The following is a 27262-nucleotide window of genomic DNA, read 5'->3' as shown; positions in this document are numbered from 1 at the left end:
GTCTGACTCTTTGCAGCCCATGGACTGTAGCTCACCAGGCTTCTCTGTCCATGGAATTCTCTAGGCAAGAATACTTGAGTGGGCTGCCATTTCCTTCTCCAGGGGATCTTCTTGATCCAGAGATCAAACCCAGGTCTCCTACACTGGTTCTCTGCAAGTAAGTTAACTACCGGCCAGTATCAAGTTTCACACTCTTTAATGGATTACAATAAAATCACTCAACAACATAATGCAAATATCTGGCATCTAAATAAAAATCAGTACATGAAAAAAAATTTTTTTCTTCTGATAGTGAATGAAAGACCATAACTAGAAAAATAATCAATCAATAGAAATGAGACGCTAATGAGGTGGACGAACCTAGAGCCAGAGTTATACAGAGTGAAATGTCAGAAAAAGAAAAACAAATATAGTATGTTAATACATATATTAATTTATGGAATCTAGAAAAATGGGATTGATGAACCTATTTGCAGGAAAGGACTGGAGACAGAGATATAGAGAGAATGGACTTGTGGAAGAAGTAGGGGAAGGAGAGAGTGGGATAAATGGGGAAAGTAGCGTCATTGTGTATACATTATCAGGTGTAAGATGCATAGCTGGTGTGAAGCTGCTGTGTAGCACAGGGAACCCAGTCTGGTGCTCTGTGATGACCTGGAGGGGTGGAATGAGGGAGAGGGGAGGGAGGCTATGAGGGGAGGAATGTATGTATAATTATGACTGATTTGCAGTGGCTCAGATGGTAAAACGTCTGCCTGTAATACAGGAGATCAGGTTCAATCCCTGGGTCAGTAAGATCCCCTGGAGAAGGAAATGGCAATCCACTCCAGTATTCCTGCCTGGAGAATTCTGTAGATTGAGGAGCCTGGTAGGCTACAGTCCAGGGAGTTGCAAAGAGTCAGACACGACTGAGCGACTTCACTTCACTTCATTTCACTTCATGGCAGAAATCAACACAACATTGTAGAAAAGAAATTTTTTACTTAAATTTTAAAAATAGGCAAAAAAATAAATTACTAAGGAAGAAAAAGCCAATCAAATCTAGAAGGAGGATACTAGACAGACATCCAAATATCAAAGCTTGGAGCCTGCTTTGCGTGCAGAGTCCAAATCTACTGTGTAAATGACTTGCTAGTTGTTTATCTGCAGTAATTCAACCCCCATCCACTTCTTTCCATACACTCATCTGTGATGCAGAGGCTGCTGCTGCTGCTGCTAAGTCACTTCAGCCATGTCCAACTCTGTGCAACCCTACAGACGGCAGCCCACCAGGCTCCCCCATCCCTGGGATTCTCTAGGCAAGAACACTGGAGTGGGTTGCCATTTCCTTCTCCAATGCATGAAAGTGAAAAGTGAAAGTGAAGTTGCTTAGTTGTGTCCAACTCCTAGCGACCCTGTGGACTGCAGCCTTCCAGGCTTCTCCGTCCATGGGATTTTCCAGGCAAAAGTACTGGAGTGGGGTGCCATGCAGAGGCTGGGTCTCTCCAAATCACATTTTGGAGTACCTTTGGACTGGTGGACCTTTGTTAGGTGCTGCCAGTAGGGGGCAGTAGAGGGAGACTGAGGTGGGAATCACAGCCAGTGGTTTCTGCACCTCTCGCAGCATCACCTCAGCATTGGGTCCTGACCCAAGCACCTAGGTTCTTTTAGCACGTGGAGAACCAACCCCATATGCTCCCTCACAAATATGACCTGCAACTGGGCAGTGACCTCTTCTCAGAGGTCTGAACACTGACTCTTTAGAGCTTCTCTTCTGAGTTCTTGTACCTCCCTGGTGGCAAAATGGTAAAAAAAAAAAAAATCTACCCACAATGCAGGAGACCCTGGGTCTATGCAGGGTTCGATCCCTGGGTCAGGAAGATCCCCTGGAGAAGAAAATGGCAACCCAATCCAGTATTCTTTCCTAGGAAATCCCTTTGACATAGAAGCAGAAATCTCTCTGAGGACACAATAGCTGCTTCCTAAAATTACTACCCTAGTTTCATTTTGTAGCAAATTTCCTATATTAAATTCTTTCTGTTGAAAAAAAAAAAAGAAATGGGACTCTCCCATTAGCAGACAAGGACTTTAGAACAGTTATTATATTAATAAATATACTCAAGGATTTCAAGGAAAACATGAGCATTATGAGGAGAGAAGTGGGAGACAAAATCGAAGGGAACTTCTAGATATGAAAAATAAAACACCTGAAGAAAATTTCACTTGGTGTAATTAACAATAGGTTAGAAATTGCAGAAGAAACAATTTGCAATCTCAATGTTGGAAACATAGAAATTATCTAAAATTACTGCAAAGAAAAAAAAAAGACTTTTAAAAAATGAGCACCAACTCAGTGACCTTTGAGACAGTATCACAAAGTCTAGGATATATGTGTAAGTGAAGTCTCAGAAGGAAAGGAGAAAGAAAAGGGAGCAAAAAATAATTTGAAGAAATAATGCTTCCCAAACTTCCCAAATTTGATGAAACCCATAAATCCAGAGATCTGAGAAGCCTAGCAAACTTAACCAGGACATATACAAGACCATACCAAAGTATATCAAAATAAAAACTTCAAAGCCAGTGGGTTTTTTTTTTAATCTTTAAAATATTCAGAGTAAAAGTAATACATTAAAGATTGGAACAGAAAATGGGAATGACAGCAAACTTCTTTTCAGAAGCTATGCAAGCCAGAAGACAATGGAAACACATCATTAACATATTGAAGAAATGAAAATCCTTTAAATCCAGAATTCTAAGTCCAGTAAATATATTCTTCCAAAATAACAGTTAAATAAAGGCTTTTTAAGGCGAACAAAGAAGAGAGAATCCATTACCAATAGATGATCATTATAAAAAATGTTAGAGGAAGTTATTTAGGCAGAAGGAAAATGATACCACATTGATAGTTAGGTCTACACAAAGAAATAAATAGTACCAGGGATGATATACCTGTGGATATATAAAATGCCTTTTCTTTTAAACTTTTTAAAAAGATGATTATTTAAAGCAAAAATAAAGACTATATTGTGGCATGTCCTCTGTGACATGTAGAGGAAAGTTAAGTAATAGTATCACAAAGGATGGGAGGGAAAAAATGGGAACAAACTGTTCTAATATTCTTACATTATCAATTAAATACCCTAATATTATTTGAAAGTAGACTCTGAAATGTTAAAGAAACATTGTAATCCCTAGAACAGACATTCAAACAAAAAACAAACCTTCCAATGGGCTGGCAAACTTTAGCCCACAGGTCAAATTCGGCTCACTACCTGTTTTGGTAAACCAAGATTGTTGGAGCACAGCCATGTTCACTTATTTACATATTGCCTGTGACTGCTTCTGCCCTACGTTGGCAAAACTGAGTATTGGCCTCAACACCTGAAATGTAGTCCTTTACAGAAAAAGCTTACCAACTTCTGGCTTAGAAGCCAATAGCAGAGATCAGTGGAATGCTAAAAAGAGCCAAACTAATCCAGAAGAAGGCAGAAGAAGAAAGGAACAAAGAACAGATGAGACAAATAGTAAGAGAGTAGAGTTGAACTCAACCATATCACCAATTACGTTAAATTTGAATGGTCTAAATACTACAATTTATAGCAAAAATGTAAGATTGGTCAAAAAAGTAAGACCTAGTTGATATTGTGTGCAAGATAACTTCCTTAAATATTAGTGACAGAGAGGTGTTATCCAAACACTAATCATCGACTTTTTAAAGCAGAATTATTACAGGGTTTATGATATATATTGAAAAGGAAAAAAATCACCTAAATCAATCAGCAGTTGCCAGAGGTCAGGATGGAAGTGACTGTAAAGGGCACAGGGAATTTTGGGGGGTGATATAAATGTTTCCTATCTTGATTGTGGTATACTTAGATGGAGGTATACATTTGTCAAACTCATTAAACTATATATTCAAAACGACTGCAATAAAATTGATTTTTAATGAATAAAATTGATTTTAAAAGGAAAGTTAAACAATAAAATTTCTTTTCAGATATTCTGAACTTGCCAGCAGTTAAATCAGAAGGAAATACGGCAGGTTATGTAGACTTTTCTAAATGCTGACATGAAGACCAGACTGTTTCAGATTGATTTCTAAATCAGTAGATCTGAGGTATAAACACACAGACAACACACATATGTATATACACATACATATACACACAAATTGGAAAAGGAAATGGCAACCCACTGCAGTATTCTTGCCTGGAAAATCCCATGGACAGAGGAGCCTGGTGGGTTACAGTTCGTGGGGTCACAAAGAGTCAAACACAACCAGAGTGATGTAGCATACATACATAGATCTGAAGTGGAACCAAAAATGTTTTATTTCTTTTTTAAATGCACAGCCAAGCTTGGAAACCCTCTAGTTACATAATTCTCATTGTTTTAATTATAGGAAGCAAATACCATTTAGAGTATACATAAGCAGTGGTATTATCCTGAAATCTCATATACACTATTTTTGGTCAAAATATATACCAACAGTTCCTTAATATGACTCTTCTGAAGGGTAGAGACAGATCTTACTCATGCTTCTCTCCACAGTGCCTACTGTCATATCTGGCACTTGCTAAGGCATCAGTAAATATTTGTTGAATGAGTATTTTTGAATGCCTATGGGTTTTCTCAGAATGAACAGTATCATTCACAAATATATTCATTGATAGTGAAATACATTTATTCTGAAATATGTGCCATCAGATGGGAAAAGGTGGAGCTCCATCTCAGTCCAAATTCATGCCTCTCCAGGCACACATATTTGCCCATTTATTTAGTGGAAATATTCATTCACGATTTGTTCAACAGATACCATTTCTTATCCGTTATCAGGCACCCTTCTAAACATAGAATTGAACATAACAGATCACATCTCTGCATTCACGGAGCTTTCCTTCAAGAAGGGAAGACTGAGACAGAACAGATTTACATGTACCTCTCTAGGGTGTTGATGATGCTAAGTGTTAAAAGGAGCATTGAAATAGGGAAGAGGGAAGATGAATCTCTGAGGTTGGAAGTATTGCTTTTCATAGTGGATGGTTGAGGAAGGCTTCTCTTAAAAGGGTAACATTTGAGCAGAAACCTGAAAGAAAAAAAAAAAAGCAAAGGCTCAGGCCACGCCTGCTTATATATATATATGGGAGCAAAGTATTCCAGTGCTCTGGAACCACAGAGCAGGAGCATGCCTGAAAAGGCAGCCAGTGAGATGAAGCAGAGCAGGCAGGGAGAGGAGTAGGAAGGATGAGTGCAGAGGTAATAGGGGGGCAGCTCAGAGAAGGCTTCAGAAACCATGAGGGCTGCATTTTGCATTGAGTTGGGAGACCCCTGGAGGTTTCAGGCAGAGAAATGACATGGTCTTACTTAGGTCTCGGGGTATTTTTTAATTTTTTCTATTTTTCAGCCCTGCCATAGTGGCATGCAGGATCTTAGTTCCCCAACCAGGGTTTGAACCTGCACCCCCTGCAGTGGAAGCACAGCATTTTAACCACTGGGCCACCAGGGAAGCCCCTGATTCAGGCTTTAAAAGAATCACTTTAGCAGTGCTGGTCATGACAGGCTGTTGAGCAAGTGTGAAAGTAAGGAGACCCGTTCTTTGGCCTTATCGGGGAATGAGTACATGCTGCTAAGTCGCTTCAGTCGTGTCCGACTCTGTGCGATCCCATAGACGGCAGCCCCCCAGGCTCCCCCGTCCCTGGGATTCTCCAGGCAAGAACACTGGAGTGGGTTGCCATTTCCTATAGTCTGGCAAATATGCCTCTTCATAAACATTGAATAGGTTTTATCATTCTACTTACTGAACTTTGGAAACTACTTTCTTTCAACTAGTATTTTACCTAAATACAGCTTGAATTTACTGCAGTAGCAACAGAAATTATTCCTGAACATAAAGAAATACAACACTTTTTATGACTTGGTTGATTGCCAGTAGATAATAATAATACTTTATAGAGTGTTTGACAGTTCAAAAGCTATTTTACATTCATTATTTCATCTAATCCCCACAATTTTTTAAGATGCAGTAACTTTTATTATCTCCCTACAGAGGTGAAAACTAAAACATCACATGCCTAGTCCAAAGTCGCATTTGGCAGGGCCCAAAAGACTAAAACCCAAGTCTTATGTCTCCACTGTGTCAGGCTTCTGTCTCCTCATCTGAATCCGTTGATTTTGTTTAAAGGGATCTATTATGGTCCAGTGTTGCTGGGGAGGGGAACACTTAATACTAGCAAATTTAGTGTATTGTTTAGGAAGCCATCAACTAGTGAGCAAAATGTTATGCTCACACAGGATAAATACAAAAATGTGTAACATTCCTCCCCCGTGAACTTATTACTTGGTGATACCTTTAACAGTAAATACAGTAAGTAATTACTGGTTAAAAAAAAAAAGGTGTCACATGCTCAGTTCTGAATGGTACAGAGGGTAAATGCCTTAGCAATTCAAAGGAAGCAGTGATTTTGGTCGCCAAGTAGATATGTTAACAGGGAGATGGGATACTTGAGTTGAAGGATGGACAAAAATCAGTCAAAAATTATCAAGTAAGGATTTCTAAACCCAGGGAGGTTGAGGTCTGGGACACAGCATGAATGATGGCATGGTAGTGGTGTTTTAGAGATTGGTTTCTTTTGAGACAATGGCTAGCCCAGTCTAGTTGGAATACAGAAGTTGTTTTAGGATGGCTGTATACCTACTGCTTTCATACACAAACTATTTCTGAGAAGTAAATGTACAAAATCAGGCAATAGACATATATATAAGTTAAAAAAAGATATTGGAGAGCTGAGAATGCCATCCGGTTCTTATTTACACCTTGCCTTTCAGAACATAATCTAGAAATTTTGCTGTTTTATTCTTTTCTCTCTGTTGGTCCACTTAAGTCAAATGTGTGTCTGATTAAAGCTAAGGGTTTGTTCATCTTACCATGCCTTGTGATTTCCAGGCAGCCCCTTCTTCCAGGAGCTCCAAATATTTGTTCATTACCTGTCTCCATTAGATGTGTGGCTTAAGAGTGGTTTAAGGGTGCTGTGTTGTGCTTAGTTGCTCAGTCGTGTCTGACTTTTTGTGATCCCATGGACTGCAGCCTGTCAGGCTCTTCTGTCCATGGGATTCTCTGGGCAAGGATACTGGAGTGGGTTGCCGTGCCCTCCTCCAAGGGATCTTCCCAACCCAAGGATAGAACCCAGGTCTCCTGCATTGCAGGCAGATTCTTTACCATCTGAGCCACCAAGGAAGCCAAAGAATACTGAAATGCATAACCTATCCCTTCTCCAGGGGATCTTCCCGACCCAGGAAAGGAACCAGGGTCTCCTGCATTGCAGGTAAATTCTTTACCAACTGAGCTATCAGAGAAGCCCAGTTTAAGGGTATCAGTATATAAAAGAGCAGATTGTCCAAAAGAAAAATATTTAAAGTTGAGGGCCTGTAATGAGAATTAAATTTGGAAAATAAGACCAGGCTTTAACATTTCTTCCAGTTCAGCAAACATTTATTGAGTGTCTAGTGTGGCTGTCTGTGATGTGCATTTTTTGTGCAGACTTCTGAGGCTGCACATATAAGACTGCTTCTATGCAGAGCACATCATGAGAAACACCGGGCTGAAGGAAGCACAAGCTGGGATCAAGATCGCTGGGAGAAATATCAATAACCTCAGATATGCAGATGACACCCCCCTTATGGCAAAAAGTGAAGAAGGACTAAAGAGTCTCTTGATGAAAGTGAAAGAGGAGAGTGAAAAAGTTGGCCTAAAACTCAACATTCAGAAAACAAAGATCATGGCATCCGGTCCCATCACTTCATGGCAAATAGATGGAGAAACAGTGGAAACAGTGGCAAACTTTTTTTTTTGGCTCCAAAATCACTGCAGATGGTGACTGCAGCCATGAAATTAAAAGACGCTTACTGCTTGGGAGAAAACTTATGACCAACCTAGACAGCATATTATAAAGCAGAGACATTACTTTGCCAACAAAGGTCCATCTAGTCAAGGGTATGGTTTTTCCAGTAGTCATGTATGGATGTGAGAGTTGGGCTATAAAGAAAGCTGAGTGCCAAAGAATTGGTGCCTTTGAACTGTGGTATTGGAGGAGACTCTTGAGAGTCCCTTGGACTGCAAGGAGATCCAACCAGTCCATCCTAAAGGAGATCAGTCCTGAGTGTTCATTGGAAGGACTGATGTTGAAGCTGAAACTCCAATACTTTGGCCACCTGATGTGAAGAGCTGACTCATTGGAAAAGACCCTGATGCTGGGAAAGATCGAAGGCGAGAGGAGAAGGGGATGACAAAGGATGAGCTGGTTGGATGGCATCACTGACTCAATGGAGATGAGTTTGAGTAAACTCCAGGAGATGGTGATGGACAGGGAGGCCTGTTGTGCTGCAGTCCATGGGGTCGCGAAGAGTCGGACACAACTGAGCAACTGAACTGAACTGAGTTCAAACTGCTTTCAAATGAAAGCACATCCCTATTCTTAGGGAATTCACTTTGGGGTTGGTGGAGGAGGTCAGGGAATATTTTACTTCCTTCTTAGGAGAGAAGTTATACAGTGAAAGTGTATTTTAATATGATGTTGGTATAAGGTTGATGTTGAAATTGGGGAAAACTGGAAGCAGAGAGGCAAGTTGGTTTAAAAAAGCTTACACACGCCTAGGCCTACTGACCTGTTTTCAGAGAGAAAGCCCCCCTACAAGAAGTATATAGTGTGTCTTATCTGAAAGGGCACGCTACAGAGGCATAGTCTACAGCTAACCCCTGACCACTGAAACATAATCATTCACAAAATAATGCTATGTGTTCATGGTTTCCGTTAATTTTTTCTCATCTATTCAACAAATATTTATTAAGCATTTCCTGTATGACTGGCCCTCTTCAGGAACTAGTATCTAGAAGTCAGTAAAAGAGTCAAAGTCCCTGCCTGAATACACATGGGGTGTATATTCTGTTGTCAGTCAGGCAACACTGAACGAGCACACACATGAGAAGATGCCTGTCACATGGGAGGTAGGGTTCAGTAATCATTGGTTACTGAGTTTGAACCTGAAGTTTGAGCTAAGTACCTACTCTTAGCAAGATATTTTTTGGCAGGTACCCTTTTGCAGATTGGATGGGCAGCATGAGATTAACTCACAGTTTTTTTCAGAAGTTACATAGAAATTCTGAGTCTTTTGTTCTGTCTTAGAATAATTATGGTCATATATTCTATTGAATACAGCAAGCTGTCTGTTCTAAACGACTTTTGCTGCTGAAGATGAAATGTTGAAGCAGGTGCTGTCCCGTACCAACAAAAGTGCTGTGGTCTCATCCTGCTTGGATGGTTTTTGTTGGCTCCTTGAATTCCTGAAAAGGCTTATTGTTATCACTGATGATGCTTCACAGAAACCCTTTGTGTCTGTTTAGCAGACTGCCTTGGCAAAAGCTATGTCAGTTCCTTTGTTAACTTTAAAAACAGTCAAAGTGATATAAGGGACGAGAGGGATAAATAAAAGACTGGTAAGTGCACGCATGCACACACGTACATACATCTTTTAGGTCCATTTCTGAGGATTATCTGAAGTATGGTTTGCATGTAAAACCAGGAAAAAGCAGTACTGCATTCACACTTTCATTGTTTCAATCAGATATAACCTGTTACAGCAAACATTTTGAATGATTTTTTCTTTACTGGCTTTCCCTTTGGCCTTACTTTTTAGGTGGGAGAAGCACTTTCACATTAAGAGCAAAGCTAAGCCTTTTTGTACAAATTTTTTGCAAGAAGGCTACATTTTCTTATCTACTTTTTCTGAAAGCTGGAGTAGGATGTTAGGTGTGTTTACTGTTGTTGGAAGCCAAGATTTTATTTGACTTTCACATGAAATAAATAAACTCTTGCTTCTACAGAAACAGAAGTGGTTGGAAGTGAGGGAGTTAGGACCTTACATTTTGCCTCCAGATAAAATGCTTTGCATTAAATTTGTGATTAGAATTCTAGGTTGAACAGATGATGTCATTTCTGCAATATGGTTTGGTGTGCGTCTGCCTTTTTTAGAACAAGCTCGGTGGATATTGAATTAGTTACATGGGTTTTTCTGGTCCTTTTGTAGATGTGAAGCCCTCCAATATGCTAGTAAACACGAGAGGACAAGTCAAGCTGTGTGATTTTGGAGTTAGCACCCAGGTAGGTCTCTTTTTCCTCCTGATCTGTTCTCGTTTCTGTAACATCTACTTCCTATTTTCATTCTCTCTCTGGATTGAAAAATCACCTAGCTGCCAGACAAACAGAACTCTGCATCTTCTTGTCGGCTGGGATTGTGTTATTCATTTTTAATCTCTGAGCGAGTTGCCTTCATCAGAATATGATTGTTCATTGTTTAATGACAGTAAAAACTGCTGATATTGTAATTACTACTTACGAATAGCAAACTTCATTGATATGCAGCTTTGATATGAAAGCGTTTTGGCCAGACAAAAGGGAGGGCAGAGTGGGAGCTGTGCCTGGGGAGCCCAACTGGCCCACAATAAAAATTAATATTGGGAGCAACAATGGTGGAGGGCCATTACAATGTGCAGCACAAATTTTAATTAATTTCCATTTTGGGCCTCCCCTGAGAACCCCGGTGATAGTGACCCATGAGCGTGCTGTGATGTTGATTTGAATTGCAGCCACCTTTACTCCCAGCCAAACACGAAGACCAAAGGGAAGGTCATCGTTGTATTATGAGTTGTCAAAGTCTGTTATCCCTCCAGCGTATTTAGTGTTCGCTTCATGCTGGTAACGCATGGGGCTTCATTCACATCTTGAGCCATCTGACTAAAAAATGAGTGTGTTCAAATTCTACTTCAAATTGACTTTTTATATCAGGCGGGTTTGGGGTACTAAAGCGATAAGCATCCTGCTTAAGTGAATTGTTGAAGGTTATCTGCTATAAACTGTAAAGCTGTGCTTGTTTAAATTGGAAATCACATTCAAAAGAAAAGAGATTTAATCATTTTTAATGCCTTTGTAGATAAATTTGTTCCCTTTTACATAATTTTTAGCTGATTTATAGAAATGATGATTGTAGGTTAAATGAGGAATAATTGCCCATTTTATTTCCACATTATCTTTATATTGTTCTAACAGACTGTTTTGTCTCATAGCTGGTGAATTCTATAGCCAAGACGTATGTTGGAACAAATGCTTATATGGCGGTAAGTAAACTTATGCAAAAATAACATTTAAAAGCAACATCTTTATGTACTTGGTAATGTACAGTTCTTGAATTAAATCCACAGCTTTAGCCTAGCAGATCATAAATTATGAAGTCAATCCAGTCATGATTCAATTTTTAAGTCTTCCTAAACGATGTTAGGGTTTATACAGGAGCTACCAACTTCTCTCACTTTGTTGACTTAACTGGTTGGTTCAAATATAAAATTGTTTTGAATGCAATCCTATAGAAAAATTACATCTTACAGCACATTAGCTACTTTGCCTCATTGCTTATTTAATTAACCTTAAAGTATATCAAAATGTCAGTCAATAAGATCAACTGTTTTTTCCAGGAATAAGCATGCTTCCACACCAGATGAAAATTAAATTATTAATTAAAAATTAAATTATTACTTATGGGCCTCTGAATATAAGGATTTAGCAGACATTTTACTGTCAAACATTATGTCTATCTTCTGTTTATTTGAGTTCATGTCTATTAAAAGGTAATAGACAAATTTACTCTGAAACAAATTTACTAGGAATAAGAAGTAGAAGCATAGAATTATTTCAAATACCAATGTGGGTATACCTTTTTCTTTTGCCTGCCTTTTAAGTAAGGGAAGTTATCTGTGTTCATAAAATCACTTTTATTTATTGGTTTCCCCTTTCATTTCAAGAGTAGGGTGCTGCAAAACGACAAGCAGGAAACTTATTTAGTATTTTGGAGCAACATTTTGTTTTTATATCTTAGGTGTAGTTTTTTGATGAGGGTTCTATATTTATTCAGGTAGTCAGTTTCACTCCAAGTAGTCTTTATATGAGTTAAACGAACTATGTATGGAACCTTGGATCTTATTCTCAGTGTTCTTTGTTCATATGTTACTTTGTTAAAAGGATGTTAATATGGATAGAACTCTGGATCTTACTCTCAGAACAATACAAAGCGTTTTTTAAATTGAGATACCAAAACAGTTAATTTTTGCCTTGCATTGTTTTTAAAGAAAATTCATTATTTCTCATTTTTCTGGGTAATGTGACAAAAAATTAATCTCTGAGTCATCACACCTAGTTTTTAATATTTATTTACCTAGCTGCATCAGGTCTTAGTTGCGATGCATGGGTTTTCCCCATGGCATGTGGGATCTTAGTTCCCCAACCAGGGTCAAACCTGCATCCCCTGCATTGGAAGGCAGATTCTTAGCCACTGGAGCACCAGAGAAGTCCCCATACCTGTTTTATATAAAACTTAATCACCCTCCTGGCTCTACCAGCTTAGCTGAGATTGGTGAGCCACCTTTATAATTAACAAAGCCATGCCAAATGCCATGTCAGTCTTTGAAAAAACATGGAACACTCTGGTTTAAGACAAACAATTAATGAAATAACTTTTCCACTTTCCATCATGTTCTTAGTAGCATTAGCTCTAATAATTAAATTGCGGTATATTTGAATGTACAAATCCAGGTTACAGTTGTATTTCCCAGGTACACATTAAAGAAGTGACTTTTTTTCCCTTTTTGTGTATGGATGTATGTGATGCATCCATCTCTTAATTGAAAATGTGAAGATTAAAATTATGAAACATTAGCTCATATTGGCAAAGCTAAAATTGGTTTGCTTCTTGGGCAAGGGAACTCTAGTTATCCACTTTCTAGTTCAAGCTGTAAAAAGTATAAGCTACCTAGAAAGCAAAGGGTGTGATACACAGATGCTTGGCTCAATTCAACAGGGTCTTGTTGACCATGACTTACCTAACTGCTGTGAGAACAGAGGTTGGGAGTTGGGGAAGGTGGAAGTAACATTTATTCTGACACAGATGTTAACCCCTGCCTGAGGTGTTGTGATGCTGTATTAGAGTGCTAGCAACTGAGGGACTGGATGAAGAGTGTACAAAACCTCCCAGAATATGGTTTTCCACTTCTTATTAATAAGTATTTCAAAGTAAACAATTTTAAGAAGCTTCACTGGAAGAGGGCCACTCCCATGTATTTCTGTGTTGTCTGTGGCTGCTGCAGCGCTGCAGTGGCAGAGTGGGATAGTTTCGACAGTTGCAGCAGAGACCATATGGCCCATAAAGTGAAAAATAGCTGTCTGGCCCTTTGCAAGAAAAGTTTGCCAACCTTTGGCCTATGCCAGTAAAAGCTAATTCTGACACTGAGTACCTTTAATTAATCAACCTGTAATTACTGAGCGCCTTTCATGCAGTTAGCCAGGTATGGTGGCACCACTCTGTAATCCATGTAAGATTCTGGCAACATAGGAAACATGGCATGATATGTGGCCATGTCATGTGTGACATCATAAAGCCTTCAGTTTTACCATGCATACCTTTAGAGAATAAGAAGGCATATAATATATGAATTTGATGATTCAAATAGTATGTGAAAAGGGCACCTAAAAAAGAGATCTCTTTGGGAGGATGAACAAAGACAGAATCAGAGGGTGGAGTGACATGAGTGGGGGCTGGGAGTATAGGGTAGAGGACGAATAGTAAATTGTGAGCATCTGCAATTAGAGGTCATCTAATATAACGCACTCATTTTGCATCTGTTTCTTTCACTTTATATTCATACCTGTTTCAGTGCAGTGATAATAAAAACGATAGTAATAGTGAACACTTAATTAGAACCATGCACTAATCACCCTTTTCTTTACATATCAGTTCAGTTTAGTTGCTCAGTCATGTCCGACCCTTTGCAACCCCAGGACTGCAGTGCACCAGGCTTTCCTGTCCATCACCAACTCCCAGAGCTTGCTCAAGCGTGTGTCCATCGAGTTGGTGATGCCATCCAACCATCTCATCCTCTGGCGTCCCTTTCTCCTCCTGCCTTCAGTCTTTCCCAGCATCAGGGTCTTTTCCAATGAGTCATTTCTTCGCATCTGGTTGCCAAAGTATTGGAGCTTCAGCTTCAGCATCAGTCCCTCCAATGAATATTCAGAACTGATTTCCTTTAGGATTGACTGGTTGGATCTCCTTGCAGTCCAAGGGACTCTCAAGAGTCTTCTCCAAGACCACAGTTCAAAAGCATCAGTTCTTTTTCACTCAGCTTTCTTTATGGTCCAACTCTCACATCCATACATGACTGCTAGAAAATCCATAGGTTTGACTCTATGGACCTTTGTTGGCAAAGTAATGTCTCTTCTTTTTAATATGCTATCTAGATTGGTCATTTTTCTTCCAAGGAGCAAGTGTCTTTTAATTTCATGGCTGCAGTCACCATCTGCAGTGATTTTGGAGCCCAAGAAAAGAAAGTCTACCACTTATTCCATTGTTTGCCCATCTATTTGCCATGAAGTGATGGGGCCAGATGCCATGATCTTAATTTTTTGATTGTTGAATTTTAAGCCAGCTTTTTCATTCTCCTCTTTCACCTTCATCAAGAGGCTCTTTAGTTCTGCTTCACTTTCTACCATAAGTGTGGTGTCATCTGCATATCTGAGGTTATTGATATTTCTCCCAGCAATCTTGATTCCAGCTTGTGCTTCATTCAGCCCAGCATTTTGCATGATGTACTCTACATATGTTAAACAAACAGGGTGACAATATACAGCCTTGATATATTGCTTTCCCAGTTTTGAAGCAATCTGTTGTTCCATGTCCGATTCTAACTGTTGCAAGATGGTCTGGTATTCCCATATGTTGAAGAATTTTCCACAGTTTGTTGTGATCCACACAGTCAAAGGCTTTAGCATAGTCAGTGAAGCAGAAGTAGGTATTTTTCTGGAATTCCCTTGCTTTTTCTATGATCCAGCGGATGTTGACAAGTTGATCTCTGGTTCCTATGCCTATTCTAAATCCAGCTTGAACATCTGGAAGTTCCTGGTTCACATACGGTTGAAGCCGAGTTCGGAGAATTTTGAGCATTACTTTGCTAGAATGTGAGATGACTGAACTGTTTAAATCCTCACAATCAACCCTATGAGGTAGATAAATATTGTTCTTTTACAGATGACAACACCGAGGGATAGTGAAGCTAAGTGACTTAACCAATTTCATACAGCTAATAAGTAGCAGAGTGAGGAGTCAGACTTACGTAATCATCTTCCAGGGACTGAACTCTTAACTGCTGTGCCTCCCACTCTATCCAAATTATTTATGTGTCTCTCCAAATCTAGATTAGTATATTCAGGGTTTATTCTAGTTTATTCTCCGTATCCAGTCGTTCCTACGGTGCTAAGTGAATGAATCAGTTCATGAAACCTGCATTCCAAAAATGATTTGTTCACTAATTATAAGCAGACAATTTAAGTTTTTGTATTATCTTACTTGTGTGATAAAGTATAGAAGACCCTCAGATGACTCAGATACAACCCACTAGACTGCTCAAATATTGACAAGAAAATGAATCAAAGAAATAGCCTTGCATGTGTGAACAGTCTCACTTTATTCTCCTATAATCTGAAATGTTAGGTATAAGAAAATGATAATTAGGACAAAGATAGGGAAGCTTTTCTAAGATTATAAAGTCATCAGAACAAACAAGCAAATAAACAATAACAATTTATGGGCATGTTAAACAGTGGTCCTTGTAGGAGACTTGAAAAGTCATCTGGTCCCACCTTCTCGATGATCTAGGAAATGAAGTGGTGTGTTCAAGTACACATTGCATCTTAGGGGCAGGTAGGTAATTAGGTTTAATGGATATTTTCATCCAAAGCAAGAAACATTTTCAGCTATATTTTAACAGGATTTCTTCCAGAAGGATTATGAATGGAATCCAGAAGGTTTTGGGGGTTTATACTAAATCATTTCTTGAAAATTCTAATCACTAGAACTTTTACTCTTGTTTTAAAGATAGAAGTCTCTGAAACTTTAACCCACTACTGAGTCATTGTGATTTATTATAATTTTCTAAAATCAAATATAAAATTTTGACATTATTACTATGAATTCCTGAAGTTTTGAAATTAAGAAATCTTATCCAAATACTTGTTTTGAGGGATCAGAAAGTCAGTCTAAATAACTATTCCTATCTTCTGAACATTTTTTCCACCTGGACTCTTCCTATTCTTGGAAAGTATCTTTACCCAGATTATAACCTGTGCAGATTCCATGATCCAGCTTGGTTGGCCATGCTCATGCAGTGATCGTAGTGATAGTGGTGATGACTGGAAGGAGGCCAGCACTTACTAAGCATCCCCATGTGACATGTACTGAATTGAGCACATTACATGGATTTATTTAGTCTTCAGACAACTCCATTAGGTATACATGTTGTCTTTATTTTACAGGTAAGGAAACCAAAGGTGAAGTAACTTTAGCCCAGAATCTCAGAGCTGGCCAAGTAGTGATAGTCAAGATTTAACTAGGACACCAGCTTCTAGTTTCTGGTGGTAGCACATTAGGTTATTTGGACCAACTCTTCTGCTGAAAAATACTAATTAAAATACTTTTTAAAACCATCTCAAATGCACTGAAGAGCTAAAAAGACAACTGGGGACTCCCGGGATGGTTTTCAGAAGGAAACCTACAACAGAGGGGGAAACAGAATGTTAGAGTACCAAAGCTACTTATTCCTGAGGATATTTTCCTGTATTGCTGAGGATATTTGTGTGTGTTGCAACTGTGAATGATAAGGGGGCTCCCTTAAGACAGAGGGTCTCAGAGGAGATCTTCCCCATACTATGCTGGAAGCTTGAAGAGCCCTCTACCCCACCAAGTACAAAAGCAAACAAACAAACCAGAACCAAAGCTGCTCTTCCCCATCCCAGGGAACGAAAGAGCAACAGGAAGGAAAAAGGGGAAAAGTTGTGGCCACAGATTATCTCTGGCACAGATTTGTAGCCCGGATGTTTGTATATGTGACCTGAGTTAGAAAAGGAGCTTCATGTTGAGAATACTGTTTGAAGTAGACACATCAACCTCAGGCCTCAGAAAACCTGTGTGAAATTTTTTTTTCATGAACAAAAACTGTAAAGCAAAGAAAACCAGGCCCGCAAAGAACCAGTAGGAAGAAAGGTTGCAAACAGATTTAGTTCACAAATTTTAGAAGTGACATAGTTGATTTAAGAAAGTCCCAAACAAAACTACTGGATAAAAATGAAAAACTCACTATTTGGTAGCATGTTGAAGACGAGAGAGAATTAGCGAACTGGAAGATAGATTGAGTTAGAGCAATGTGACTGCAGGACCCTGTCTAACCTGAATGTTCTACTACCCACATAGTGATCTTGCCAGCTTAAAAAAAAAAAAAACAAAAACCATTGTTTATGATATTGATAAATATATATATATATATATATTTTAACATACTGTTGTTGTTTTTCAGTCACTCGGTTATGTCCAACTTTTTGCGACCCCATGGACTACAGGACGCCAGGCTTTCCTGTTCTTCACCATCTCCTAGAGCTTGCTCAAATTTGTGTCCATTAAGTCCGTGATGCCATCCAGTCGTCTTCTGTTATTTCCTTCTCCTCCTGCCTTCATTCTTTCCCAACTTCAGGGTCTTTTCTAATGAGTCAGCTTTTGGCATCAAGTGGCCAAAGTATTGGAGCTTCAGCTTCAGCCTCAGTCCTTCCAATGAATATTCAGGATTGATTTCCTTTAGGATTGACTGGTTTGATCTCCTTGCAGTTATTCCATACTGACCTAAAGTTTTGTGCATACTTTGTTAATTTTCTGAGTAGCCTAACCCTGAGTAGAAATTCCTTTATGGGAAGAAGTAAGGGATGGGATGTACCAGGTATCGTCCTGCTTTTGACAAGTAAACCCTAGGGCCTTGTGTTATGAGAGAATGTAAGTCGCTCAGTTGTGTCTCACTCTTTGCGATCCCATGGACTGTATGTAGCATGCCAGGCTCCTCTGTCCATGGAATTCTCCAGGCAAGAATACTGGAGTGGGAGATTCCCTTCTCCAGGGGATGTTCCCAACCCGGGGACTGAATCTAGGTCTCCTGCACTGCAGGCAGATTCTTTACTATCTGAGCCACCAGGGAAGCCTGTCTTTTGTTATAAGTAGAGACAGTTCTGGAATGAGTTAGCTAAATCTGGGTCCTAGGTTAATGCCCAGTCACAGCAGTAAGTGGAGGGGTGGAGTGTGCATGCCATCTTGGAGCAGTGCTCTTTTAAGATCCTCTGGCTTTTAAATCATCACCACTCCTTAGTGTTCTCATTAAGAACAGACCAGAGTTTTCCCTCTACACTTAAACTTCAGTGCAGAAGTGCTTCAGACAAGAGTCATATTTTTCCTTTTATTAAGCTTTCCGTACTGGTGACAAATATCATATCAGAAAGTAACCTAGCTTCTGCTTTTTAACTGAAAAATACTCGTCACAGATCTCTCAGTAGTGTGGTACCTGGCTGTTGGCTTTGTTTTGTTTTGTTTTGTTTTGGAGGGAAGAGGACAGAGCAGGCCATCTTGGCTTCAAGTGTGAGAACAGATTTGGGTTGTGCAGTCTTAGGCCTTCAAGACCTGGCTCCATAAATTCAGAATGTATTGGGACTCATCTTGTACCCACGTTAGTTTCAGCAGCCTGGACACCTTTCTCTAGTCCCTACTACTGTACGAATTCTTGAGGGCAGACCTGTGGAACTGGCTGCCTGCTATGTGCCAGGCATGGTACTGGATATGAGATAAGAACCCTCCTTGCCTCTTAGACTGTCAACTGGATGGTTACAACTCAGTGCAATAAATTAATGTGAAAGATATGAAGAGCATTTTAAAGTACAGAAGCAGGGATTCATAATTCAATCTGAGGAGTGGAAGAAGTTTTCACCTAAAAAATGTGGCCCTTGAACAGGGCCCTAAGAAGGGCCCTTTCTGTGCACCAAGTAGAGACGAGAAAGGCAGATTGTCCCCTCTGTAGGAAACAGAGACAAGTTTAATGACTGGGGCCGAGTCTACTGAAGATTCACCCAGAGAAATAACTTGCTAAAATGAAGGTCTCCCAGAGCCACCTCCAGAGATTCTGATACTGGAAGTTCATTTGTAATAAGCACCTCAGGCTGTTCTGTGATGATGAGTCCAAGGCTGTATTTTGAGAAATACTGACCAGGTCAAGACTAGTGTGTGGCTCTTCTGACTTATAGTTCAGAGGGGCCGTTTGACACACAGCAAAGAACTTCGGTTTTGCAGTCAGATGTTCCTGGTTTGAATCCTGGCTGTGTACTTAAATAATACATTTAGTACTTAATCCATAACTCTACACTTTGGCAAGTCATTTAATCTTACTAAACCTCAATTTTTACATCTGTAAAATGAGGGCAATATTTGTCAGGTTATATGAAGTGTAGAGGATATAGAGTATCTAGCCCAGTGTCTGGGACAAACTAGGTGGTCATTCAGTGGTAGCTATTAGTATCCTTTCCCAGGAGGTACAAATTAAACCTCTCTGTGCCTCATTTGCCTTATCTGTTAAATGGGGATGATGAATAGTGCCAGTCTAGTATGGATATTTATGAATCTGAAGTGAAATATGCATGACAAGCACTTAGAACAATGCCTGGCACATGGAAATTCTTCAATAAATGCATGGAGTAATGACGTCGTCATTGATGATGATGACGATGGCATTGCTCCTATAACTGGCTGGCTGATGCCATATGAATGCTTCCTATTATGAATTGATCTCGCTAGAATTGGATAATGAGTTCATTCAGATATGACCGTGGAACTTGAAAAGTGATGGTAGCGGGAATTAGAATATTAAAAAAAAAAGTATGAGGGGATTGGAATGACCATGTCTGTTAGCGGCTTGGCAAAATGGTCACATGACTCTCGGCCCTTGGGAAGAATTATTCTTGGTAGGAAAGGTATTTTACAAATTAAATAAATAAAGGAAGGGAAGTAAGACAATCCATCCTGCTACCTCAGGGTAGGGCTTTATGTGATTTTATGAAAAATGGCCCCAGGAGAAGACAGTAAATATACTGAGATAGCCTGGTAGGTGGGAGTGGGAAGTAGATTACAAAGTTTGGGTCCCAACTAAGCCAACTCACCTGAGAGTATGTGGCCCACAGCTTCCATACCCCTGGTGTATCCCCTGCTGGTGAGTGGTGAATGCCCATTTCTTCCATCTGCAGTGGACCAGACTCACCCTGACTCCAGTTACTACTAAGGGTGGCTCATGCAGGCTTTCGAAAGATGATGGCTATGGTGACTTCCAAGAATTCCAGGGATGGTACCAAGAAGAGAGTATGGCACTGGGGGCCAAGAGGTATGGGTCACGATCCTAGCCCTGCCGTTACTAGCTCTGTAACCTTAAGCAGCCGTTCCATCTCAGTGAGACCTCAGTTCCTCTTACTCATTTGCTCCTGTGTTCGTTCAGAAGACTTCTGTGAAGTACCTTACTGAATGCCAAATCCTGCAGGGGTAGAGAAACTAGGCAGCAGCCTCGTCACTATGGAATTAGTCCTGTTGAACTAGAGAGTGTGCAGCTAATTGTTAGAACAAGTATTTTCTACATATCTTGAATGGAGGACCAAGAGTCCCAAAAGGACCTTTCAAACTGTTCCCTGGTTTATATCAAAAAGAAGCCTGATAAATGGGATAAAATTTTGAGCAGCAGGTAAATCTGGGCAAAGGAATTATGGGTTTTCTTTGTACTAGTCTTAATCTTAAAAATTTCCTACAAGTTTAATATTATACAAATAAAAATTTTTAAATAGCAGAATTCCTAGTGATTCAGACCCATCTCTCAAAATGCAAATACGTGATAATATTATATAATGTCCTGTAATTTGTCACTTGACAGCTAAGACCACTGGATTTGGTTTGAGTTCAAGTCTCAGCTCATTTACTAGTTTAGGACTTTGCCTTATATCTCACAAATGTGAGCCTTCATTTTCTTCATCTTAAAGATAACAAAGTTTCCCTCACAGGATCTTTTTGAGGATTCTATAAGATTATATCTAATATATCTGTATTACCTATACAATTTCTATGGATTATCTATATAATACACATATATATATAATTGTTTTTCTGTTCCTAATGTGCTGTGCAGATATTGGTGACTCTGCCTTAGCTGAGCTCACTTGAGCATATGTGTTTCCTGGAGTAGCTTATATCAACTCACAAGCTCCCTTCTGTTTTCTTTCAGCCTGAAAGAATTTCAGGGGAGCAGTATGGAATTCATTCTGATGTCTGGAGCTTAGGAATCTCTTTCATGGAGGTATGTTGATTGCAAATAGATGCTCTTATATATATCTGTACCGATATATTCTATTAGGAGAAATGAAGATTTGGAAAAAAAAAAATTAAACTTCCAGTGTGTTATGTGTATATGTAAACAGAGGTTAACTCAGTAGTCTTTATTTTGATACCCTTACATGACTATTCTAAAGTGCTTTTTCTTGCAGATCACCTGTATAAAACTTAGCTGGAGTTCTTCTTAAGAATACAGGTTCCTGGACTCCCATCAAAAGACCAGTTAAATGCACATCTCTAAGAATTAGCATTATTAACATGTTCCCAGTGTGATCCTTATGCACATTAAATGTGGAGAACCTAGAAATTCCAGAAAAAGTATGTGTGATAGCAGCCTTGTTGGAAGGCATATATGACTTCTAGAGGTGATTACCTTATTAAAGAGTACAGCCCTACTCATTTGGATGTATAATTTCTATATGTTTGCATAGAAAGAAAAAAGCCACCTTATTCCAGTGAGAATCATATCACGTGTTGCAGGACAGAGTACGAAATGATTTGAAGGAGGATAGGTATATGTACGTAGCACAGTTTTACTGTATTTACTCTTTACAGTATTTAGAATGGACTTTACTTTAGTCAGCTACATGTACCCCCACTAGAACTTTGTGCTAGGGCTTCTGTACAGGGATTGGTAGTCTATAAGGAAATGCACAGAGTTTGTATTAGGTGGAGATCTGGCTCAGCATGAATTACAGCAGTACAGCGCCTCGATATCCACCAGTGTTTCAAGTGATGTGTCTTACACACATTGATTCAGATAAAAGAGAACACTTTAAAAAAGTAAAAAGAACTCCTTAAATAAGATCATGGATAGAGTTGCAGTCACAGTTCCATCACTTTTTTTTTTTTTTTTTTTTGGTCAAATGGCTTTTTGTGTGATTTTTGCAATGCATGAATGCAGTTGAATTTCTAAGGAGATATCTTCAGAGTCAATTCACCTGCACTATAGAAAGAAAGCAAAAATATTCAGTGTTTATTGAACCATATTTTTCTGCTTCTTCATGAAAGGGGCTCTAAGAGGAAATACAGTATATATGCAACAGCTGAGAGATTGGCATTGCTCATCGACAGATGCTCAGAACTGAATCTCCCAACAAAATCCTGAAGGGCGTGTCCAGTTAGCCTGTTTCAGGGGAAACTAGTACCTTTGATTTGTGGAGCTCAGCTCTAGCTGTTATATAATTACCCTTTGTATATTTTAAATCATTGTCATTGAGTATATTTGATAAAAGACCAGATATAGTGTGGAACATTTGAGAAGCTGCATGGTATAAAGATAAGAGTCCTAGACTGGGAATGAAAGACCTGGGTTGCAGTTCTAGCTTTGCTCCTGGTTTTCTAGGTGGCCCTGTGCAAGCCCCTGTGCTTAACTTTGGGCCTCAGTTTCTTCTTCTGTTAAATAATGATCTCTAAGCCCCTTTCCAAACTAACATTTTATGACTCTAAGCAGTCTGCTCTTGCCTTTCTTTAACTTTCTGCAACAACTCTAGAATTGTGTGAGTTAAAAACATGCAGAAGCATAGCAATCCTGTCAAACAGGGTAACTAACAGAGTTAAGATTTAGAGCACACCGTTCCTTCCTTTCATATTCATTTCTTCATTCCATGTATTGAGCTCCTGCTATGTCTAGACAGGTAGGGGGGATATAGTAATGAAGGACATTCTATCCTTGATTCTTGTGAAGTTGCGTTTGGTGAGGGGGGTGGAGTGCTTGGGACAGGAAACAGAAGGATAACTGAGTATAAAATTTGTCAGGTGGTGGTAAGTCTTATGGGGAAAAATGAAGTGGAGTCCCCCTTTCCAATAAAACAGCCTTTGAGCTGAGACGTGAATGGTATGAAAAGAGGGGGCCATCAGGCAACAGCAAATAATACGAGAGACCTGGGTTACTTAAGTGGAGTTAGCAAGGAAAAAATGGGAAAAAACACATGCAGAGTGCTAGCTAGGGGCCACATCATATACAACCTTGTAAGCCATGGTCAGAATTTTAGATGTTACTCTGAGACTAAATTATCTGAAATATGTTTTCACAGATAGCTGGGTGCTCTATGGAGCACAGAATATAGAGGGACAATCATGGAAACAGGGAGACTAGTTAAGATAGGTAGGTAGACAGATACTTAATAAATAGAACATATTTATGTTGCATATTGAAATATATGTCTGCCAGCATTTTCCTGAGTGCTCAGGATGCAAAGATTAATAAAAAGAGACTCTACTGTATAGGAAGGGAGATTGCCGTTGATGTATTTGGGATTTTGTTGATCATGTTCATTTATCCTGGAGGTAAACTAATAAATAGTCTCTAGAAGACTGAAGAAAACAGACTCGTTGAATTTATAAGATTACGGTGTAAGGAACTGTGTGAAAAAGAGGCCAGCAGTGTGAGACACTTGGAGGCCTGAAGGAGTGCCTTGGCCCATGCGATAAAGTGGGGAGTAGAAAAGGACCACTGGTCAGGAGTGAGGGCTGAAAAGCATTTTTTTTACCGCTCCCTGCGTTTTAAAATAGATGCGGAGGAGCCAGATGTTAGGAGGAGGAAGAGATGGGCTTAGAGGATGCAAAGTGCAGTGTGATTATGATCATCACGAAGAGTTGGTGAGCACCTCTGTGTGTGGGATACTTAACTAAATGCTTTTGAAAGGAACTATGTGGTCATAGTCTCTGTATTCTGGGAGCTTATGACCCAGCAGATAGGCGAGGGAGAACAAATGACCAAACACAGGTAATGAATTAAGTTTTTAGAGAGAAGAGTAAGGCCCTGGCGTGTGTTTTATGGGTTTCCCAGGTGGCTCAGTGATAAAGAATCCACCTGCCAATGCAGAAGAGGCAGGTTCAATCCCTGGGTTGGGAAGATCCCCTGGAGAAGGAAATGACCACCCACTCCAGTATTCTTGCCTGGGAAATCCCACGGACAGAGGAACCTGGCAGGCTGCAGTCCATGGGGTCACAAAACAGTTGGGCCATGTCTTAGCGACCAAACAGCAACAATGTGTTTTATACCAGATTCGTTTGGGGTACAAAAATATGTGATGTGAGATAGGAGTCGAGGCTTTGAGTCCATAGATGACAAACTGTGTGTGAGTTAATAAGGAAGGGAACCCCAAGGTTCTTTTTTTCAAGGAGCAGATGTGATAAGAACATTACCTGAAGGGGTTGGGAAGTCAGCCCAACAAAGGCACTTAAGGACGGATTTCTTTGTTTTCCTCATGGTGTGCTAGGAATAGATGTGGTAAGTCCTTTTCAGAATCACTGTAAACAGAGAAAAATATGAATCTCAATATCATTTTAAAATTCTGAGTAGAAAATTGTGTCCTGAAACATAGTTAACATCTTCAAAGAGTAATTGCTTCTCTTCTGTTTATCCTCACCTTTAAAAACAAGGTTCCCTTCCTAGACATGCACTGTAGAGAGCAGACACTTTCATTCATTCAGTGATCATTGTTTAAGTACTTACCATGTAGTGAACCTTGACGAGTGGAGCACACTAAGATGAGGAAGGCCTGCCTGTGATAGAGAAGACAGACACTTAAAGCCCAGAGCAGTGTGACAGTCATTAGTGAAAATGAAGTACTCTGAGCCACAAAAGTTCAGCCAGGGAGAGCAAGACAGGTTTCTCAAAGGAGCTGACAGTTGAGCTTGGTTGTCTTAAAGGGAGTTGCCCCTTGGAGAAAGAAGGACGAGATGGAGGAGCCCTTCCCCATCCCCCTGCACACGCTAAGATGGGATCTTTGTAAACCTTTCAGGAGAGAGCAGGTGTCCAAGTATGCAGGGTCTACCTACTTGTGTAGATACCTTCCTCAAAACGTTTTGAGTCAATCAGTTTGTTCCCCTAGAGTACCAGGTGGTAAGAAACAACGGGGGAGAACTCCCCTGGCGGTGCAGTGGATAAGAATCCGTCTGCCAGTGCAGGAGACACGGGTTCGATCCCTGGGTTTGGAAAGATTCCGCACACCGCAGAGCAGCTAAGCCCAGGTGCCACAGCTCCTGAGCCTGTGCACCCTAGAGCCCGGACGCCGCAGCCACGGAGCCCTGCGCTGGGACTCCTGAAGCCTGTGCGCCTGGAGCCTGTGCTTCACAGCAAGAGAAGCCACCACAGTGAGAAGCCACGAAGAGTGGCCCCTGCTCACCACAGCTAGAGGACGCCCAGGCAAAGCAGCAAAGACCCAGCACAGCCAAAAATAAATAAACTAAAATTTAAAAAGCAGCGATGGGATGAGAATGTGGGAAACTGAGCAAACTTCCACTTCTACCTAGCACCCTCCCACAAATCCCATAAGATCTCCAAGGTTTTTGGTGATTCAGGAGTCAAGAGCCTGCCTTCACTGCTTTAAACTCCTAAAGTACAGGCTCACCCTTGCCTGCCTTCTTCATACTGCCCTTTCCTTGTTAACGTGCCGTCACAGTCCCCATGGGGAGTCATAACAAGGCCTCTCCCCACACTCTTCCACAAAAGATGATGCCACATGCTGCTAAAATGTGCCATTTAAAAAGTCACAGGTACATTTGTGCCTTAAGCACAAAATCTTTAATATCAGACTGTCTTTTATCCAGCAGCAACACTGCCCCCATCTTCTCTCAGTTCAGTATCCCTCTTTCTGTGAGATAAAATGGGTCTTCTCCAGGATTTTGTTAGCTATATATAGTATTTGGAGTTGGCTGAAGTAAGATAAAGGATGGAAGAAGTTATCCTTAAGAAGGGAAAAAAATGAGATTATTCAGCTTGACTAGAGCATGGTGGTTTTACTAAGATATGAAGATTTCAGCCCATTTCTGTTTTTTGTTTATGATTTTCAACTCAGACCTTAAAATGTGTTGTAGTTCTCCTCATGTGAGTTATAGAACAAAATAAAGGTCATTGCCATGTAAGGGGTTTATAATGGGGAAAAGAACCCACATGGAATAAACTGCTCTTCTTCCTTGAGGCTTTATGACAACAATCAGCGTGAAAATGAAAAAAAAAGAAAAGAAGTGAGACCACTAACAGGCGTAAAAAATGTCTAAACTAGGACAAGCTGGGAAGATTGATCCTGCTCTAGAATATTTGTTTGACTCTCGTAGAGAGATCCCACCGACTCAGTTGACCAGGTGATTTTTGGGACTGTTTACCCTTCTTGCTGCTCTTTAAAGACTTCAGGGCTACACTTTAAAATGAAAAAGAGCGTGTACACAGTAAGAACTGATGGCCTTCATTCCCAGGGGCAGGGAGTGCCTAAAACACTTCAGGGCAGTGTTTCTTCCTTTCGGTGCTTCTCTCTTCTCCCACGGAATGAATGGCTTGAGAGTCCCACGGTTCTTTCTCACTAATTAGTTACCCCATTCGTACTCTTTTTTCTTAATTTATTTTAATCAGAGGCTAATTACTTTACAATATTATGATGGTTTTTGCCATACATTGACTTCAATCAGCCATGGGTGTACATGTGTTCCCCATCCTGAACCCCCCGTCCCGCCATTCATACCCTTGTGTCACTCAAATCACAACACAAATCTGTAGGAGGGAAGTAAGCAGTCATCTTTGGGAAAGCTGGATTTTTCAGCTGGTCCTAATTGGGTCAAAAAATGAGTCAGCACACGCCCTCCTCTGTCCTTGCATTTATAGCGCCCAGGACGATGCACACACATCTAAAAAAGGCACCAGGTCAGTCGTCAGGGTTCTTCCTCTCACTGAGTATGCTATCCAAGTACATGTTCTGGTTTGTGATTCTCTTTGGCCGGCTATTATAAACTTACTAAGGTCGGTGGTGAATAATCTGACAGGCAGACTGAAAGCCCCATCTTTAGCACCTGCATTTTGCTCTTTTCACTTGGGTCCTCCTCGCTCTTTCTGCCTTTGTTCACCTCTTTCCAGCAGTCTCTTGAGTCCAAAGCACAGAACAGTCTGGCTCAATGTGCTTGGTTAATTGGAGTGTCATCCCGTCCTCTGAGACCCCTTTTCAGCGTGATCACTGTTTTACTGAAG

At 40.1% G+C, this 27262-nt stretch overlaps 1 protein-coding gene across 2 annotated transcripts in view; it reads left to right on the top strand.

Annotated features, from left to right (window-relative positions):
* The window catches only part of MAP2K5 (mitogen-activated protein kinase kinase 5), a 261252-nt gene that overhangs the window by 129478 nt on the left and 104512 nt on the right, over window positions 1-27262 (top strand). For both annotated transcript variants that reach the window (XM_068963925.1, XM_068963924.1), the window contains exons 14-16: window positions 10060-10133; window positions 11096-11146; window positions 21191-21262. In XM_068963925.1, the coding sequence (XP_068820026.1) occupies window positions 10060-10133; window positions 11096-11146; window positions 21191-21262 (197 nt within the window). The remainder of the gene's footprint in view (window positions 1-10059; window positions 10134-11095; window positions 11147-21190; window positions 21263-27262) is intronic.

Source organism: Capricornis sumatraensis, chromosome 2 (assembly GCF_032405125.1).
Source record: "Capricornis sumatraensis isolate serow.1 chromosome 2, serow.2, whole genome shotgun sequence".
Classification (NCBI taxonomy): Eukaryota; Metazoa; Chordata; class Mammalia; order Artiodactyla; family Bovidae; genus Capricornis; species Capricornis sumatraensis.
This window is presented reverse-complemented; position numbering and strand designations above follow the sequence as displayed.